This window comes from Camelina sativa, chromosome 9, assembly GCF_000633955.1.
Source record: "Camelina sativa cultivar DH55 chromosome 9, Cs, whole genome shotgun sequence".
NCBI classification, from domain to species: domain Eukaryota; kingdom Viridiplantae; phylum Streptophyta; class Magnoliopsida; order Brassicales; family Brassicaceae; genus Camelina; species Camelina sativa.
In genome coordinates this window covers 17,259,314-17,274,896 of record NC_025693.1, presented here as the reverse complement: position 1 = coordinate 17,274,896, position 15,583 = coordinate 17,259,314, and the positions used below count along the sequence as shown (strand labels likewise).

The window sequence follows — 15,583 nt, the reverse complement described above, 5'->3', positions numbered from 1 at the left end:
TTTTTTTTTTTTTGTTGAGGAAAAAAATAAAAAAAATGATGATGGAGAGTAGAGATCCAGCTATTAAGCTCTTTGGTACAAAAATCCCTTTTCCGGCGGTTGTTCAGTTGCCGGTGACTGTAGATGAGGAGGAGGAAGAAGATGATTGGAGCGGCGGTGATGGTGGAGATGATAAATCAGAATATAATAAGGTATTTGATTGAGAAATTTGGAATTTTGTTGACCTAAAAAAAATAAATGCGATTTAATTAGTTTTTGTTGTAGTAGTAACTTACTTAACTAGTGATTGAATTCGTAACTGAAACATTAATCACGGACAACTAACATCTCTTTTCTGTTGTGTTTTTAAATGATGATCTTCGGATCTACGAATCTTATTAAAAGCAAAGTTCTTATCTTGTTTTGTCTTTAAGACATCACTAGTTCATTTAATTCTTAAGAGTTTCTTGGTTCTGATGAAGATATAATTGTTTGATTAAGATTGTGTTTAGTTCTTAATTTAGTGTTTTATTGCATCTTAGGTAACTCCAGAGTTATCAGATAATAAGAAGAACAAGAACTGTAACAACAAAAGTCTAAACAGTTCGAATGAATCCAAACCCGAAACAGGGGACAAAGAGGAGGAGACTTCAACGGATCAGATAGAGAGCAACGACTCGCCTGATGAGCAGACCACAGCTGACGGTAAAACCCTGAAGAAACCTACCAAGATTCTCCCCTGTCCGAGATGCAAAAGCATGGAGACCAAGTTCTGTTATTACAACAACTACAACATCAACCAGCCTCGTCACTTCTGCAAGGCCTGTCAGAGATATTGGACAGCTGGAGGAACTATGAGAAACGTTCCCGTAGGTGCAGGTCGGCGTAAGAACAAAAGCTCCTCATCGTCTCATTACCGTCACATCACTATCACCGAGGCTCTTGAAGCTGCGAGGCTCGATCCGGGCTTGCAGGCAAATACAAGGGTGTTGAGTTTTGGTTTAGATGCTCGTCAACAGCATGCTGCTCCTATGACACCTGTGATGAAGCTACAAGGAAACCAAAAGGTCTCAAACGGGTTTCATGGTGTACCGGATCAGCGGCTCGTGGCTCGTCGGGTAGAGAATGGAGATGATTGCTCGAGTGGCTCCTCTGTGACCACCTCTAACAATCATCACTCAGTGGATGAATCAAGAGCACAAAGCTGCAGAGTTGTTGAGCCACAAATGAATAACAACAACAATAATAGCATGAATGGTTATGCTTGCATCCCAGGTGTTCCATGGCCTTACACGTGGAACCCAGCGATGCCTCCACCAGGTTTTTACCCGCCTCCAGGGTATCCAATGCCGTTTTACCCTTACTGGACAATCCCAATGCTTTCACCGCATCAAACCTCATCCCCTATGAGCCAAAAAGGTTCAAACACAAACTCCCCTGCTCTCGGAAAGCATCCGAGAGATGAAGAATCCGCAAGAATGGACAACGAAACAGAGCGAAAACAGAGGAACGGGTGCGTTCTGGTCCCAAAAACGTTGAGAATAGACGATCCTAACGAAGCAGCAAAGAGCTCGATATGGACAACATTGGGAATCAAGAACGAGAGGATGAGCAAAGGCGGTGGTATGTTCGAAGGGTTTGATCATAAGGCGAAGATGAATAAAAACAACGACAACAAAGCCGAGAACTCCCCTGTTCGTTCTGCTAACCCTGCTGCTTTATCAAGATCACACAATTTCCATGAACGGAACTAGGGTTTACACATGTATGTATGTATGTATGTATGTATGATTGATTGTAATGTATAGATATTGGAGAGTGATGAGTTTTTGAGAATCAAACTCTTTACTTCTTCCTCGTAACCTTATTGTTCCTTCAGATGTTTTTTGTACAACAATGTACACTATTTATTTGCTTTCCATCTTTCATTTGTCAAATGTGTAAGAAAAAGATAACAGTAATGGCAAAAAAGTTGGTGTTGGCCGTTGTTGCGTTGGCATTTCAACCGACACTCTTCTGACTCTTCTTTACAACTTCTTTGTCTTGTGAAGTCCTTCAATCAATACTCCAAAAAAATAAAATAGTTGATGGTAAAATAAATAATGCTCTAATGACTGATCTCAAAAAAACGTTAATAATTATCTCTTCTGTCATTAGTATTGATTCTTTGTGTTATAGTTTCTGTTTATCTTGTAATTATTTTTATGGCACATTCTCAAATCTCAATAGTATATAAAACTAAGAAAAGTTCTTAATTTGCTTTGGTTTTTAATAGAGATACATTTTAAAATCTCTTAAGTATAATTTATAAATATCGAATCTAATAACTTATCTCTTAATCAACTAAGAAATAATTTTGTATTATATTTAATTGATATTGTACTATTAAAATTTATGATCATTTTATTCTGTTCATTTTATGCAAAACAAAATTTAATCAAAATTATTAAGGTTTTTTTTAAAGATAAAGAAATCCATTAAGGTTAAAAAGTTTGATTTCTAAATTTTTTCTACAAAGATATATATAAATCCCTTCAGATTTTTAGATGAAAAATTACAGTATTATGAAGAAACTTGGTTGGTCCCATTCCACGTACAGACAATCAGAATTTAATGTGTTGAAAAAGTTCTTCTTATTTGTATGCTTTTTTTTTTATATTGATGCCGAAAAAGATTGGCCACTATATGTTTTTTTCCAGTTTATATTTTATTATTTTGGTCTGTGTCTTCGAAAGCAACTTAGATATTTTAGAGTGCCTAAACAGTTATTAGCCACACATTTTATTTATTTTATTTCTTTCTTTCTATTTTACACCATTGCACACAATTACATTAAAAAGTATGTCAAGTTGCTTTTTTCCTTTTTTTTATAATACTGTTCTTTTCTGCCTTTTTTCATTTTGTGGCAAAGCTATTTTGTTCCTTTTTCATGTTTTTCCCCCTACCTTGCATTAACATTAATTGCTTTTTTTTATTATACAATATGTAAAGTATATTATGAATTGAGTGAGATTTTTCTTCTTGTGTTTCTTTTCCATCACACAAAGGCCTTTTCAAAAAGTTGAAGAAATAAGTTTGACACCAAATTAAACATTGACTCATGCCAAACGCGTTTCAACCGCAAACGCACTATTATCATTGATTGAAGACACTAAGATATTGGCCTACCAAAAGTTAGAGGGTTTGGAAAATTAAGAGAAGACTGATACAAAATATCTACTTCCGTTTCTCAAATGGTTCCAAATATGAGACAACTACGTCGTTAATATGTTTACACCAATATAACAAAAAAATTAGGAAGTCCTTTCTGTTTTCTGTTGTTTTCTCATAACAATAAAATAAAATGGAAGTATTTCAAGTAAAAGGAAACAACTAACTAAAATTAGGCCTAGTTAAATCTTCTTAACTGCTTTCGCCTTTATATTTCTAATCATCTAAATATATAAGTGTAAACGCTATTTTACTAGTTTGGCCCTTACTCAACTACTTTGTTTGGCTTATCTCATAATAAACTCTTAGTTGGGGTGTTTGTCCATATGGACCTTTGTGCAGCCAAATCTTTCAAAATAGGCATTTCTTTCCATGCTTTCATTTTTAGGCTTTTTTTTAACATACAAAGACAAAACTATCCTTCTCTCTGCCTCCTCTTTGCTTTCTTCTCTTCCGACCAAAACCAGGAAACGTCTCCGGCACCACCATTGCCATGCTCCGATAAACTCAATGATTTTAATTAATTTCGTTTGAATTAAAATAACTAAACCCTAAGGAGATAATGTTTAGTGAATCCAAGGGTTCCTATAATAAACTTAGTCGAATCAAACAAATTTCAGATCTAAGCTAAACTTGGAAATTACATATTTGTAAATTGACAAATTTTGGAGAATCGTGAAAGGAACTGTCGGCAATCGGTCCATACGAAGCTATGAAAGCCTTTATTGACAAGCGACCATCTCGCCGTTCATTAAGGCGAAGCTCACCGTTTGTCGTTGCCGCCGTTGATTAAGACGGAGCTCAGCATCGTTGTTGCCGCCGTTCATAAAGGCGGAGTTCATCACTGAAGGTTGCCGCTGTTCATTAGGACGGAGCTCACCATCGTCGTTGGCACCGTTCATAAGTGGAGACTCGAAATTTGATCGTTATTAATCTTGTATTTCTCACCACCGCGCAACCATCTTCATCACTGGATCTCATCATCATCTCATTTACAACATTGTTTTTCTTCGTCTCATCTCTTCCGTCGAGAGGAAAAAAATTGTCTCAATTTTTCATCAATTAAAAGAAGGATAAATATGTCATTCTATAGCCAAATAAATGCTTAAATCCATAAGCACGGACAGAAAGTCCCAACTGAACAATACCTCTGGAAAAAAAAGCTTATCTCATAATAAACTCTTAGTTACTATGATATGATAAATTTTGAAAAGAAAATGAAGATATGATGCCTCTTGCTTTCTTTACAATTAAGCATATATGTAAATAGTTATAAACTAAAGGCATTTTTTATTGGATTTGTACATTAGATTTGTAATGTGAACAGCCATCATCATCTTGTATGACTGTATCATTACCGTTAACCAAATTCGATAGGACATAAATATATAAGAAGAAGATAAACACTTCTTACAGAATATGATTTTTCCCCCTCATCATAATGATTTTTTTTTGAGGAGAGACTGAGATAGAGAGAGGGGGGGGGGGGGNAAAATGCACTGATAGAAAAAAATTCAAGAAAATATTGAGATCAACCAATAAGGTTTTACACACACTAGTATATAGGATGATTTCATTGGGAGAATAATATAGTTTTGACTTTTGATAATGATCAAAGTAAACCACTTCAACAATTTGGAGTTGGAGTCAACCCTCCACTAAAACTTTTTTTTTAAAACCTCATCTCTTAATGAATCCACTTCAAAGAAAGCCACGATAGTTTGTAAATTTTAATTATCTACGTCCTTTTTCTTTTTACTTTTCTTTGTAAATTAAAATTTACAGCTGAATTATCTGTAAGAAATTACATTCAGTTTTTCGTCAAATATATACGGATCTTATAAATTTTTGGTTAATTTGCGGTCGAACTTAATTTGGTAATATTTGTTTGTTAAACATTTAATTGACACGCTGGTCCATCAGACAAAATGTGAAAAGTTACTCTTGCCAGAAGGTTTGTACCATAAAAGTTTGTGGTATACCAAAACGAATACTGCTCTCACCACAAAATCAAATTATCCATTAGCTATGCTTTTAATTCGAAACATACTTTTGAGTCCATCCAAAAAAAAAAAATGATTGCAAACAAAACAACAAAATATCGTATGCCCATTCAAGACAACACAAACCACAAATATCTATGAACATAATCATATGTTTATATACACATATTAGATGATACTATCCAATAATAATTTTCCGATCAAAAGTACTTGTTGTTTTCCATGATATATATCCCTACACAAAATTCACAATTAGTTAGAAATGTAATTTATTTATTTTTATTATTGTAATTTAACAACAACGCATAAAAAGGGAAACATGAAAAGTCGAGCAAGAGACAATGAGTGGCAAGAAAACTTTTGTGAGTAGATTTTCCAACACAAGAAAAAATAAATAAAAAAGGACTTTCCCACAAAGGAAGGCATCTTCTATGATCTTGACACGTGTAATCAACTTTAGATTCTCTGAGCAAAGGACCTGACACGCCTCCCTAAAGGATAAGCAAATTAAAAAGGACAAGAAAAAGAAATGTCTTTTTTGATTTTTGTCTTTTTCTTTTTTATTTTCTTTTTTAATGTTTCAGGTAAAAAAAGTGACATGTAAATGTACTTGTTCGTCTATGAATTTATTTTAATTTATCTGTTTGTTGCTCTTGCTCAGATTTTTTATTTTACCAAATCGGAAGAAGGAACAATATACACTATAATCCGAACGTGAAAGAAAAAAAACACAAGTTGGAAAAAGAAATTAGAATTTATATTGTAAATTAATGAAAAGAAAGGAAGAAAAAGTGAGATTCTAGAAGATAAAAAGATTACTTTTAACATTTCCATTTGAATATTTGATCATGGATGTTGCAATATAATATAACCTACAAAGAATAACAAAATTAGAAGTAGTAGAAGGCATTATTATGTGAAAAAATACAATAGATAAAGCTAAAATAGAAAGCACTAAATGAACTAAATGTTACATTAATGTACACAATATTTGAGAGATAACAGGAGTACACAAAGTAACTCAGATCAGAACTGACAAAATCTGCAGAATCTTGTCCGAGTCAATTATATATTGAGACACTTTATCATCTTCGTTTTCCATCAATAATAGATCACTGAATCCTGCATCCACTAGACTCAGGTGCGCGCTGTACATTCCCGTAAGCTGTTAGCTCAATGAGATCCATATCCCTGCCTACAAATTTTTTTTGCAAATAACAGTTTAGGGTCTTACTCAGTTATAGTTTAATTTATAGAGTGACAACTGACAAGCGTATGGAATTGAAAGATACAGCAGACTTACCAGCAACTCGGCAATAAGAACTCCTCTGGATAAGCTCGGCTCGAGAAATATCGGTTTTATTTCCCTTTGATCGATTTACCTTTGCCTAAAACGTAGAAACAAAACAAACTTAGCGACCCAAGAGCTTTTCCCTATTTGATTCCAAGGAACAGAAAGAAGCTAAGAAGCCTAAAAGTGTATGTTTAGTTTGTAGTTTGGGATTGAGGTTAATAAGTAAACCGAAAGAGAATTTGCAAGAGACTGTTTTGTGGAAGATAGGTTGTCTAAGAGTTACCTCCACTAAGCAAAATACCAGTCATAAGTCAGAAACTCAGAATACAAGACAATAGTGACTATAGGTTTGATTTAAAACACAGATATGTAGTAGACATCTAAAACCTTAAGAGGTATATATAAGTTTAGTTTAAATTTCCACAGCGTACCTGCAGAACCTGGCAGTTTTCCAGAGTGCTCTTACCGCCCTAAAAAATTGGAAAATGAATTCAATCAGATACTTTAGAAGAAGCATGAGCACTAAATGACTAATGTTACATGTAGATGACGATATCTTCCAGTTACATTATGCGTTTGAGCGAGAACAAAGAAGATAGATTCATCATCAATTCAAATAAATCTCAGTTTGGAAAATTAGGGTCATAATCAGATCAATCAGACTGAAAGCAGGAAACATGACAATCAAATATTTTAGACACTATTTTTTCCCTTCCGAGAAGTTTCATAAACTCTACTATTGTTGTTTATAGCTTATCAGTATTAATTGTAGCACTGACACAGTCCTGATTCTGAAGATGAAATCTTGTAAGTTCTAACTGTAGATTCAAACGATAAATGTGAAACCCTACGTCCCTACCAAGTACCAACAATCTCGAAGTGAATACTGAAAACTTTCAGATACAAGAATTCGTGTTGATTCACCAAATGAGTGTTCTTAAGGATACATGTCCTATAAAATGCCAACGGAAAAAACTTCAGAAAACAAACAATAGTTCCTATTAGACCATGCTGCAGAACATAATACCCTTTTCACGCTCATTCTTCAACTTAATTGGTGCACTAAATTCTTAAATCCAAACCAGCAATATATAAAAACTGTTAAGTCATCAAGTTACATCTTCCAGCATTATAACTTCAGACTTTGTTCGGCATCAACATGAGAGCAGAAGAGAAGAACTCATTCCCGTATCCCTCACTCCCTCAGACCCCAAATCAAGAATATAAATAATAAATATCACAAATTCGAAAGATTTATTTCACAGTGATCAAAAGCCTTTCAGAAACTATATTAAAATGGCCTAGGACACCAAAAATCCCCTATATATTTCACAATGAAAGAGCCCAAATTACTCATTTTCAACTCAATCCTAAACCCTTAATAACAAGAATTCATAGGCAAAACAAAGTCTCATGATGTGAAACCTTGGAATAAGTAATTAGCTCAACCTCACAATGATCAATCACATATTATATAAACTATATTGACATCACCCAAAAGCAAAACTTTCCTCAAATATTTCACAAAGTTTGAAGCTTTTTGAGCTCAATCATAAACTCAAACAACCAGAATCCATAGGCCAGAAAACAAAGAGTATCAATGAATCATGAAGTGAGAGTTGTAAAGGACAAACCTTGGAGTAAGGAACAATGTGATCATAATCATGGCACAAGCAACCAGGACAACCAACGAGTTTCCTAAACACAATATTCCCTAAATGATCTCTCCTCCAACGCTCAGGATCTCTCCCTTTAATCTTCTCTGCTTTCTCCCAGCATTGCTGCTTCACACTGTAAGGAAAGCTCCTTGGTTCTGGATTCGGGTCATCGTAACCCGACCCGGGAAAAAGACCCATCTCCTCCCGGTCGATTAAAGTGGCCGAAGTTTTCACCTTTCCACCGCGGACTTCACCGGACCCGGGTCGGGTCTTCGATGGGGAAGAAGAAGATGATAAGGCTCTGTTTCTGCGTCTGGTCGGGTCGGATCTCATGGCCGAGTGATCCGAGTAGGTAGAGAGGTCTTTGTGGTTTAGTTTGACGAAGAAAACCAAAAGATTACAGAGTCTTCGGGAGATAAGTGTCGTCGTTGGCCAATCCATTCTCTCTTTTATCTCTTTAGGCCCATAAATAATAAGAGTACAAAATCTATTTATACTTATGGGCTCCTACGTGTATTGAAGATATTTATCTACAAAGATAACAAGTACAGTATACATGAAATTAAAAGGTACAAACTTTGTCAATATTCTTCTGATTAGGATATTTTTATAAATCAAGCATCATGCTTTTTTTTTTTCCTTTTTGTAAATTAAGTTGAAATGTTCTTGTTTTAACTATTTTGGTACTGCACAATGTTTTAGCAATCTACAACTTTGTTTTTAGTTCTTTTGTAGGTTAATAAAACTAATTATAAGATTAGTTTATAATTTACCTAGAATTTGAACCCGCGCATGTGCGGTTAAATATTTTCTATCAATATAAATTAATACTCAAATATAATCATTGAAATTTTTGAGTATAAATCTATATAAACACTAAACTTATTTTACTAAGTGATATACAACATACTGTAGAAGATAATGTTTCCTTGTTATATCTCTTTGTGCGGGATTTTAGTTTAAATTTTTTATCAATAAGAATCATTGAATATAAATATAATTATTTGAAAATTCAAAAATAAATCTATATAAACGCCATACTTATTTTATTTATATATATATATATATATATTTTATGCAAAAGAAATTATATTAATTTAAACTGAGTCATTATAAAGTTGTTGTATAAGCCAAGGAGGCTTTATGACAGATTCCACATAATAATCAACAGTTTGACATCCAAATTTAGCTATAGAATGTGCAGCTGAATTACATGATCTTCTTATAAAGGTACAATCACAGTAAAGAAATTTTGATCTCCAAAATTGAATATCTCTCAATAAGTTTGATAGAGCAGCATTCACTTCTTGTCCATTGACCAGCTTAGAAAGTGTCTCACAGTCTCCTTCAAAGATTATCATAGTATATCCTTTAATCCAAGCATGTTTGAGGGCTAGTAGTAGAGCTTTTGCTTCTGCTTCTAAAGGTGAACCTGAAGATGGTAGTTTTGATGCTCCCCAAACAAGGGAGTCCCTTGATGATATCTAATTATCCATCCTCCTGTTGTACCATGAGTAGAACTATCATAAGCCGCATCAAAATTACATTTCAGCATAGGGAAACTAGGTAGCGACCAGGAAAGTGTGTGTGGTAATGGGTTTGTTCGAATATTGTTTCCAGAAAGTAGAGGTTTATTAATCCACTCTTTTGTTTCAGATTGAGCTTTCAATATCGTGACTGTAGGACCTTCACGAAAACCTTCAAAAACTAAGGAGTTCCTAGCTTTCCATATCCGCCACAAGATCCAGAAAGGCAATAAAGAATCATAAGAGTTGTTGTGCTGTGTCTGTATATCTAGTATCGTTTGAATAGAAACTTCAACGTCTGTAAACATCTTGCTGGTGTGTTGTGTCGAAATGCCTGACATGCTCCAAACCATTCGTGCAAAAGGACATGTAAACAAGGCGTGGAAGATTGTTTCATCCTCACGGTTGCATCTTGAGCAAATAGCAGAGATATTCATACCTCTAGTACGGAGACGGGTAGTTGTTGGTAAAGCTCTAGAAAGAACTCTCCATAAGAAATGTCTAATTTTAGGTAATATTTTTAGTTTCCAAATCCTGTTCTTTAGTTCTATCGAGCCATGAGGTATATTTGGTGCTGGAATGAGATCAAACGGATTATGAGTAAGGAACCAATAACCTGATTTAACTGTATAATCACCAGAAATTGTGTAGTTCCAAATTAACTTGTCCTCTACTTCAACTTGAGATATGTACACCTGTTTGATAGCTTCAATATCAGTCGGCTTTACGATGTTATTTATCTGTTCTGTGTCCCACTCACGAAAGTTCTCGGTTGTTTTTATCAACACGTCCAGAGTCATATTACAATTTGAATCGATCGTTCCTACTTCTCGAGGCGGTGTGCCCTCCAAGACATTGTCTTTACCCAATCGAATAGTTTTACCATCTCCAACCAAAAATCGAGTGCCTTTTTTAATCAAATTCAGTCCATGTAGTAAAGAGGACCATCCATAGGATTGGCAATTGCCCTATGTAACGTTCTGTTGCCAATGTTTCTCCTCGTCACTATAAGCTTCTGAATCTCAATTGCCCTATGTAACGTTCTGTTGCCAATGTTTCTCCTCGTCACTATAAGCTTCTGAATCTCAATTGCCCTATGTAACGTTCTGTTGCCAATGTTTCTCCTCGTCACTATAAGCTTTTGTTAAAAGATCCTGAAGTAGAGGTATTTGTTGTCTCATTCGTCTATCAGGACTCTCCATCGCCAAGTTTAATTTCTGTTGTAAGCTTTTAATTCTTCTCTCAGCGTTTAGACAGGATTGATGTTTTAGTTTAGCCATTGCTTGTTTGCAGTTTGATATTCTTTGGTTTATAGGAATATCCAGATTATCATTCTCCATTGACCAACCTTGTCTTACAACCGTGTTGAAAGAAGGTAGATCACAAAGTCTTTTATCAAACTGGAAAATTCTTCGACGTTGAGGCCGTCTTTCATTGAGATGGAGAACTATGGGTTTATGATCTGAGCCAGTATAGTCTAGGAATTCAAGTTCTGCATTTGGGAAGTGTGCTCGACCAGAAGAATTAATCATCGCACGATCAAGACAACAGTGAATCGTATATGTATGTCTCTCTCCCGTCCAAGAGAATCTATGACCTTGAGTACGAACATCTAAAATATCACAAATGGAGATTAATATATATATATATATATATATATATATAACATATATTTTCTAGTGTTACAATAATTTTTCCTGGCAAATCAACAATATATTACATGGTAACAAAAAATGTTTTAAGAATCTCAATGGAAGAGTAAACAACATTGTCGACAGTCTCCTGACCTTTTATCATAAGAAGAGCTCATTTCATATTTATATCTCATGAAAACATATTTTTAAAAGTTCTAACGTCAAATGTCGATCATTGGCCTAATTATACAGATCATTTAAACATATCGATATCTTAAATTAAATACAAATATACAAAGTTTTAGAAATATTTTTAGTCTTATGACGCTACAACGGGTTGTCTAAGTGCATCACCTGCCATAATAGAATTTCCAACCAAGTCAAGAATGCTTAGATGGTGAAACGGTTAAATCCAATAATGAATGTCCGTTCACTAATCCAAGTTACATATTTTTCTAAAAACTCATATGTTATTTTCATATATTAATTTTATGATACAACCTCAGCTTCGTCTTCTCAAAAAAATATAGTATACTTTAAATATGTTGTTTCTGTCAATGTTTTTGGTTAAAAGCATTTGATAAAATTGATAAAATCTCAAGCTTATTTTATATTTTATATTATTTTCTGAAATATGTCACACAAATCACATGTCACTTTTTTATAACGGCTTACATATCATTTTTCTATATTTTGTGACCACTGATTTTGTTTTTTTAGATGGATTATTTTCAAAACTCTTTTCATAGTTTTCCCAAAAAAAAGTGTGACCCTTACAATGTCTTCGTTTTAGATCAAAACTTTTAAGTTGAGTTAAGTAGTTAATCTTTTATTTTTTTAAGTGAAATTTAATAATAAATCTTTGTAGGGGGGTGTATTCAACTTGATATTTTAAGTGATTTGTGTAAAAGTTACAAATCCTATGTTATTCAATCATGGATTTTAAAAACTCTCCTGAAATCTACTGTTATTGAACTGATGATTTAAAAATCTACTTTAAAATCCACTGTTATTCAAAACAGTTTGTGGATTTGGATTTTAATAAGTTTTAGGGATTCTGGAGGATTTGAGAGGATTTGTTTAGTTAAAAATACAGAAATCCAAATCTCATGGTTTTAGGTGGGATTTGAAAGAATTTTCCTATAAATCATATCAACTTCCCTAAAATCTACAGAAATTCCAAATTTACTAAATCCCATCAAATCCTCCAAAATCATTGTTTCAATACACCCCCCGTAGTATATGTTTCTTAGTACACCATGCATTAAAATCTTACTTCCATTTTAAAACTAATTATTAACCATTCTAAATTTTGGGATATGAGTTTTTTTGGTTAAAATTTGAATAATAACATTATTACTAAAACAAATTCATAGTATTATTTTTACTTTTTTAAAATTTTCATTTATTTTACTTAATTCATTTTATTTAGTTATTATTTTATTATTTACTAAAACAAATTTATTTTCTTGTTTTACTATTTTAAATTTAATTAATTTCACTTAATTTTTTTAATTATTAATTATAAATAATATATAAATATTTAAAATAGTATTTTTATATTAAAAAAATAATATTATTTATGTGGATGCTGATGTGGAGGAAGGAGAAGAGAGAAAAGTTAACTTTATATATATAAATTTACTAAATCCTATCGCAAATGAAAGCTCTATCTATGTTTCAGATGGGTAGACGTAGATTTAATTATTTTCAAATTTATTTATGTTTAATTCATATGTTAGCCTTCTATTTATATTTTGATAAAAAGACTAACAATCTAAATATATATATTTATGACAATCTAATTTTAAATTCTATTTGTATTTTAAATTCTATAAACAATCTAATTTTATAATAAATTTTAATTACTAAAATAATAAAATAATAAAATAATAACGAGTCTAACTAAAATTAGAATGAATTACTAAATTTAATTAATAAATTCTAGCTAGACAAACGAGTTTAGCTCTCTCAAACATTTTAAAGAGAATTTTAAAATAGAATTTATTTGAAAATAATAAATTTAAATGAAATAAAATTAAAGAGAATTAATTTAATTTAATTTAATTTAATTTTAGCTAGACAAACGAGTTTAGCTCTCTCAAACATTTTTACGAGAAATTTTGAAAAATGTTCTTTTTATTATGTCCATTTTAGCTATCCATTTTCAAAAATACATCTCATTAAATATGAAAAGTTTATATAGTTTATAAGGTTTAGAATTCTTGATGATAATTTTACTTGGAGACTTGATCCAAGTTTTGTAAGGTTTTTATAAGGTTTTACAAGTTATTTTAAAAGGTTTTTATAAAATATTTACTTATAAAGTATTTATAAAATATATATATTTATAAGATTTTATACACTTATAAAAGTAGTTAGTATATGTTTTTATAAATTACATAATTTATACTTATTTGAGTATATCTCAAAATTTTACAAGCATTTTTGATAAAGATTTTTAAAAATGGCATTTGGTATGAAAATGAATATTTTTTAGATTCTCTCTTAAAAGTTAATACACTAGATGGTTTTATGAACACTTCCATAACAAACGAAAACTACAACGTGAACTTTACATAAATATAGCTCTTCAAATCTCTTTAAACGAAGATGGTGTCTTTTCTTTCGGACTGTCCAGTTTTCTCGGCGTATCTTGACGACTTTAAAATTGATAGGGAGGAATTTTCATCTTTTTCTTATCTTTAGTTTATAGAACTGTTAACGTAAGTGCATATTCTTTGGCATGCTAAACGCATACCTCTTCGCACCATGTTTTATTTGTAAATAATTTCCCATCCAACTGGCTCATTTGAACTGATCTTTTGTTGACAAAATAAAATAAAATAATTGTTTCCTAAACTAAAACCTGATCAATGGGTTTGAAACTAAACTACCCCGAAGAGTCTCAATATTCCACATATCAAAAAGCCAAAAGGGCACTTGGGGTCGGTGAAAGCAACCTGATAATAAATAAATTTAAAGGAAAACGTTACAAGGAAATTGCATGGAAATTTCCATGAATTGGAATCCAAGATAATGAAAGATGCTCTCACTCTATTGTTTTTTGTTGTTTGGGGTATGATGAGAAGTTGATTACATTTTATTATTTAATGACCAAAATATATATATATAAACATTTGTTTTTTTCTTATACGACAAGATTTATCTACCATGTTTTCCATTTGGTTCAGTCCAAAATTTCAATTTGATTTTGAGACAGATATAAATATTAATTTTGTGTGTAGTTTACTCCTAATATTTTGAATCACAAGCATTACATGCATACAATATAATTTTGAAAGGAAAATACAAACTAGTTCTATTAGTTACAAGCATAATAATTTGTTAGTATGATAATTTTAGTCAAACTTTGATTTGATGGTATTTTCTTAGTTTTTCTCAATTGGTTTAAAAATATAAATAAAACACTTTTGATCAATTGCGGTGAATTTTAAAGTAGCATTTTTCTTTTTCTTCTTAAGGAATTTTGGTAAGTTTCTCAACAATTTCCATGGAGAGAGACTCTTTCCGCAGACTTTGCGAGTAAGATATGTGTTTGGTCTTCGTACTTAAGTAAGAATTAATGCAACACCGCTTATAAAATAGGACCAACTCAACACATTCATTATCCAACAATTTGAAACCCAAAGACAAAAAAAAAAGAAAAAGATTTACAGATAGTTGTTTATGGTATTCCACACACATAAATTTAGATTAATATGGAGGATTCGTCTCTTCTTAGCCCAATCTCTCTCTTCACCATTGTCATCTTCTTGTTCATTCTCAATCTCATGATGATTATTCAAGACGTCTCTTCTTATTTTCCCTATCGTTTCCATCTCTTCTTCTCTAATGCCTACATTCTCTTCGCCTCACTAAGCAACAATAAGCAGAAGACCGAGCTCCCAATCAAAAAGAAAGCATTCGTCCCGAACCGAGTAGTAAACAAGACGTCCGTGGAAGAAGTCAAAGCCATGATAGACGACTCGGAAGCTTTATACGAACGTTTGATAGAAGAAGGAGAAGAGTACTTGTTTGAGAAAAATGAGATGATGAGTAAGGAGTTAGTGAAAGAGGCGTTTAGGTTATTTGATGAAAATCAAGATGGGTTTATAGATGAAAATGAGTTAAAACATGTGTTGAGTTTGTTGGGATATAATGAGTGTACAAAGATGGAGTGTAGGAAGATGATTAAGGTTTTTGATGAGAATGGAGATGGGAACATTGATTTTTATGAGTTTGTGAAGCTCATAGAGAAGAGCTTTTCGTGAAGTAG

General features: G+C 32.4%; 3 protein-coding genes across 3 annotated transcripts; 2 read left to right on the top strand and 1 right to left on the bottom strand.

The window, feature by feature from the left end:
• On the top strand, window positions 7–1,966 carry LOC104711210 (cyclic dof factor 3-like). The gene is made up of 2 exons (XM_010427891.1): window positions 7–191; window positions 522–1,966. Exons 1-2 carry the CDS (start codon window positions 36–38, stop codon window positions 1,731–1,733), a joined length of 1,368 nt encoding a protein of 455 aa, XP_010426193.1. The 5' UTR covers window positions 7–35; the 3' UTR covers window positions 1,734–1,966.
• LOC104711209 lies at window positions 6,090–8,607 on the bottom strand. The gene is made up of 4 exons (XM_010427890.2): window positions 8,121–8,607; window positions 6,918–6,956; window positions 6,496–6,580; window positions 6,090–6,387 (listed from the first exon to the last, which is right to left on the bottom strand). The coding sequence occupies exons 1-4, from the start codon at window positions 8,583–8,585 to the stop codon at window positions 6,305–6,307; spliced, it is 672 nt and encodes a 223-aa protein (XP_010426192.1). The 5' UTR covers window positions 8,586–8,607; the 3' UTR covers window positions 6,090–6,304.
• Window positions 14,919–15,578, top strand: LOC104711208 (probable calcium-binding protein CML47). The gene has a single exon (XM_010427889.2). The coding sequence runs from the start codon at window positions 15,027–15,029 to the stop codon at window positions 15,576–15,578; it is 552 nt and encodes a 183-aa protein (XP_010426191.1). The 5' UTR covers window positions 14,919–15,026.

What these genes read in the sequence shown, in the direction of transcription:
- LOC104711210 (XM_010427891.1), top strand. Translation starts at nt 36, where the DNA reads ATGATGATGGAGAGTAGAGATCCAGCTATTAAGCTCTTTGGTACAAAA. An exon ending in ATAAATCAGAATATAATAAG is followed by an intron (nt 192 to 521) that starts GTATTTGATTGA and finishes ATTGCATCTTAG; the next exon opens with GTAACTCCAGAGTTATCAGA.
- LOC104711209 (XM_010427890.2), bottom strand. Translation starts at nt 8,585, where the DNA reads ATGGATTGGCCAACGACGACACTTATCTCCCGAAGACTCTGTAATCTT. An exon ending in ACATTGTTCCTTACTCCAAG is followed by an intron (nt 6,957 to 8,120) that starts GTTTGTCCTTTA and finishes CCAATTTTTTAG; the next exon opens with GGCGGTAAGAGCACTCTGGA. An exon ending in TTCTTATTGCCGAGTTGCTG is followed by an intron (nt 6,388 to 6,495) that starts GTAAGTCTGCTG and finishes AAAAATTTGTAG; the next exon opens with GCAGGGATATGGATCTCATT.
- LOC104711208 (XM_010427889.2), top strand. Translation starts at nt 15,027, where the DNA reads ATGGAGGATTCGTCTCTTCTTAGCCCAATCTCTCTCTTCACCATTGTC.